Source organism: Halyomorpha halys, unplaced genomic scaffold (assembly GCF_000696795.3).
Source record: "Halyomorpha halys isolate HHAL.00 unplaced genomic scaffold, Hhal_1.1 Scaffold771.1, whole genome shotgun sequence".
Lineage (NCBI taxonomy): Eukaryota > Metazoa > Arthropoda > Insecta > Hemiptera > Pentatomidae > Halyomorpha > Halyomorpha halys.
The window spans coordinates 85,412-87,587 of NW_027114815.1; the positions used below are offsets into that span (position 1 = coordinate 85,412).

At 46.9% G+C, this 2,176-nt stretch overlaps 1 protein-coding gene across 1 annotated transcript; it reads right to left on the bottom strand.

The window, feature by feature from the left end:
- Positions 1–1,049: 1,049 nt before the first annotated feature.
- LOC136796889 (uncharacterized) lies at positions 1,050–1,745 on the bottom strand. Its single transcript, XM_067051930.1, has one exon. The coding sequence runs from the start codon at positions 1,743–1,745 to the stop codon at positions 1,050–1,052; it is 696 nt and encodes a 231-aa protein (XP_066908031.1).
- Between the last annotated feature and the right edge of the window lie 431 nt (positions 1,746–2,176).

Genomic DNA, 2,176 nt, shown 5'->3' on the forward strand with positions numbered 1-2,176 from the left:
CCTTCCAAATACATAGGGCCGGAAATGCTCTACAGCCAACACGATTCCTTGAAGTTCCCTTTCTAAGGCACTGTATCTAGCTTCCGCTTTGGTGAGGCGCCGACTGGCGTAGGTTCCTCCCTATCCTCTTCCTCCGCCACATTCTGTTCTTCATCCTCTACCGGTTCCCACTCCCGCAGGAATTGTCTAGACGGTTCTCCGACCTCATCTTCTACTGCATTTACAGTAATTTCTCGAGACAACCAATCGGCTACAACATTTCCTTTCCTGGTTTATATATTATTGTACCAGGAGCTCCTTCCAACACATAATCCTAGCCGAAGATTCCTTCAACCTCCCCACCCATTTAAGGTCAGTGTGTATCCTAAACCCTCTGCCAAATACATAGGGCCTAAAGTGGTCAACAGCCCACACTATTCCCAAGAGCTCTTGTTCAAGTGCGCTGTATCTGGTCTCCATCTCTGTTAGGCACCTACTGGCATATGCCACTTGGCGATCTCCCCCTTTACCATCCTGAGACAACACCGCTCCCAATGCATACTCACTCACACCTGTAGTGATAATGAATTGACGAGTGAAGTCTGGGAAAGCAAGCACCGGCTCCTGCTGCAGCTTCTTCATGCACCGCCTTATATTGTCTTCCACCAGCAGAGTGATGGAAATTCGTAGTGGCCCCTCTCGAAAGTGAATGCCGTCCTATGTTGATCTTTAGGGTGCATTTTAATCTGATGATTTAATCTGATTCAAGTCCAATGTGCTGAATACCCTTGATCCACTCAGCCTGTCAAAAATATCTTCAAATCTGGGAATCGGATACTTCTCGTCTATGGTATTCTCGTTGAGCTTCCTATAATATATTACTACCCAGTACTTTTCGTTAATTTCACCAGGCACGTTCTTCTTTTATATCGCCCACAATGGGCTATTGTGCAGGGATGTACTATCCATAATTATTCCCTGGCGTTTTAAACTTTGAAGCTCTTCCCTGATGTGGTGACGTAGCGCCTGCGGGTATCTCCTCTCTTTCACATAAGTGACCTTGTCTTTTTTCAGTGTGATCTCATGGACCGTCTTCCCAGCTGCCCCAAGCATGTCTCCTTCTTTAAAAAAAAAATATTCATATTACCTCTTAAGCTTCTGTCTCCAGTCCTCGGCCTAATTGATTGCTCCGACCCGTGTGCCCTCGGTTTTATTCTGTCAATGACATCATCTTCAGATGTCTCGCGTCTTCCTCTCTCCAGTTCCTCGCCTCCATCCACCTCTGTTCCCTTGTTTCCATCCTCCTGTTTCCACTCTTTCACTTTGACTTGCTCGGTTCCGTGGCTCATCAATTTCTTCTTCAGTCTACGATGTTCCGGATGCTTCCATGGATTCACCTGATGATCGACTAAACCTCCAGTTGCTTTTCCGTATCTGTTGGGCGTTAATCTCCATTGGTTCCCCTGGGCCACATATCTTCTTTGGTACAAATATGGGCACTGTTTGGCTATGTGTCCCTCATTCCCACATTTAAAGCATCTCGTGCGAAGGCAATGCACCACTAAATGTCTAATTATTCCACAACCGTGACATTTGCGGTCCTCCCGCCGACTATTGTTTCTGGGTTTAGCTAGGCTTCTTCTGTTGTCTCGGTTGCTAGTTCTCTCTCTTCTACCCTCTCCGAGTTCTCTCCTCCTCCAAGGGTTGGGAGCATTTCTGGGCCGTCGGTATTCTATCCAGGTCCACCCTGCCTCTTCTACTTCCATTCGGACCTCCACCTCTCTAGCGCTTGCTTCTATGAGATCTTGAGCAATTTCCACAAATGAGCGCTCTCGCGGAAATCCTTCCTTCTTCCTTTGCCAACTGCATCTTTAGTACCAGGGATAAGAATTGCATCCGCCCCTGTACCTGGATTGTTTCCATCATTTCGCTCAGTTTATCTTGAATTCTGTTAAAGCGTCCCAGGAGTTCCGCAGCTTATTGCCCACTAGACTTTTGGTTTGTTTGTCTCTCGGATCATCATAAATATGTCTTCCTCTGGGGCCCACCGTCGTCCTCCAAATGCCTTCTTTTTAACCTTTCCTTGATAACTCTCCAAGGCAAGGGGTCTCTTCGTCAGCCTGAATCTGATTTAGGATGCTTCTCTTCACTCTGCAGACGACCACTGCTTTTAAAGCCTCTGCATCTTCACTATCGA

Bases quoted from the DNA above. Each gene is read 5' to 3' on its own strand.
- LOC136796889 (XM_067051930.1), bottom strand. From the start codon at position 1,745: ATGGAAGTAGAAGAGGCAGGGTGGACCTGGATAGAATACCGACGGCCC.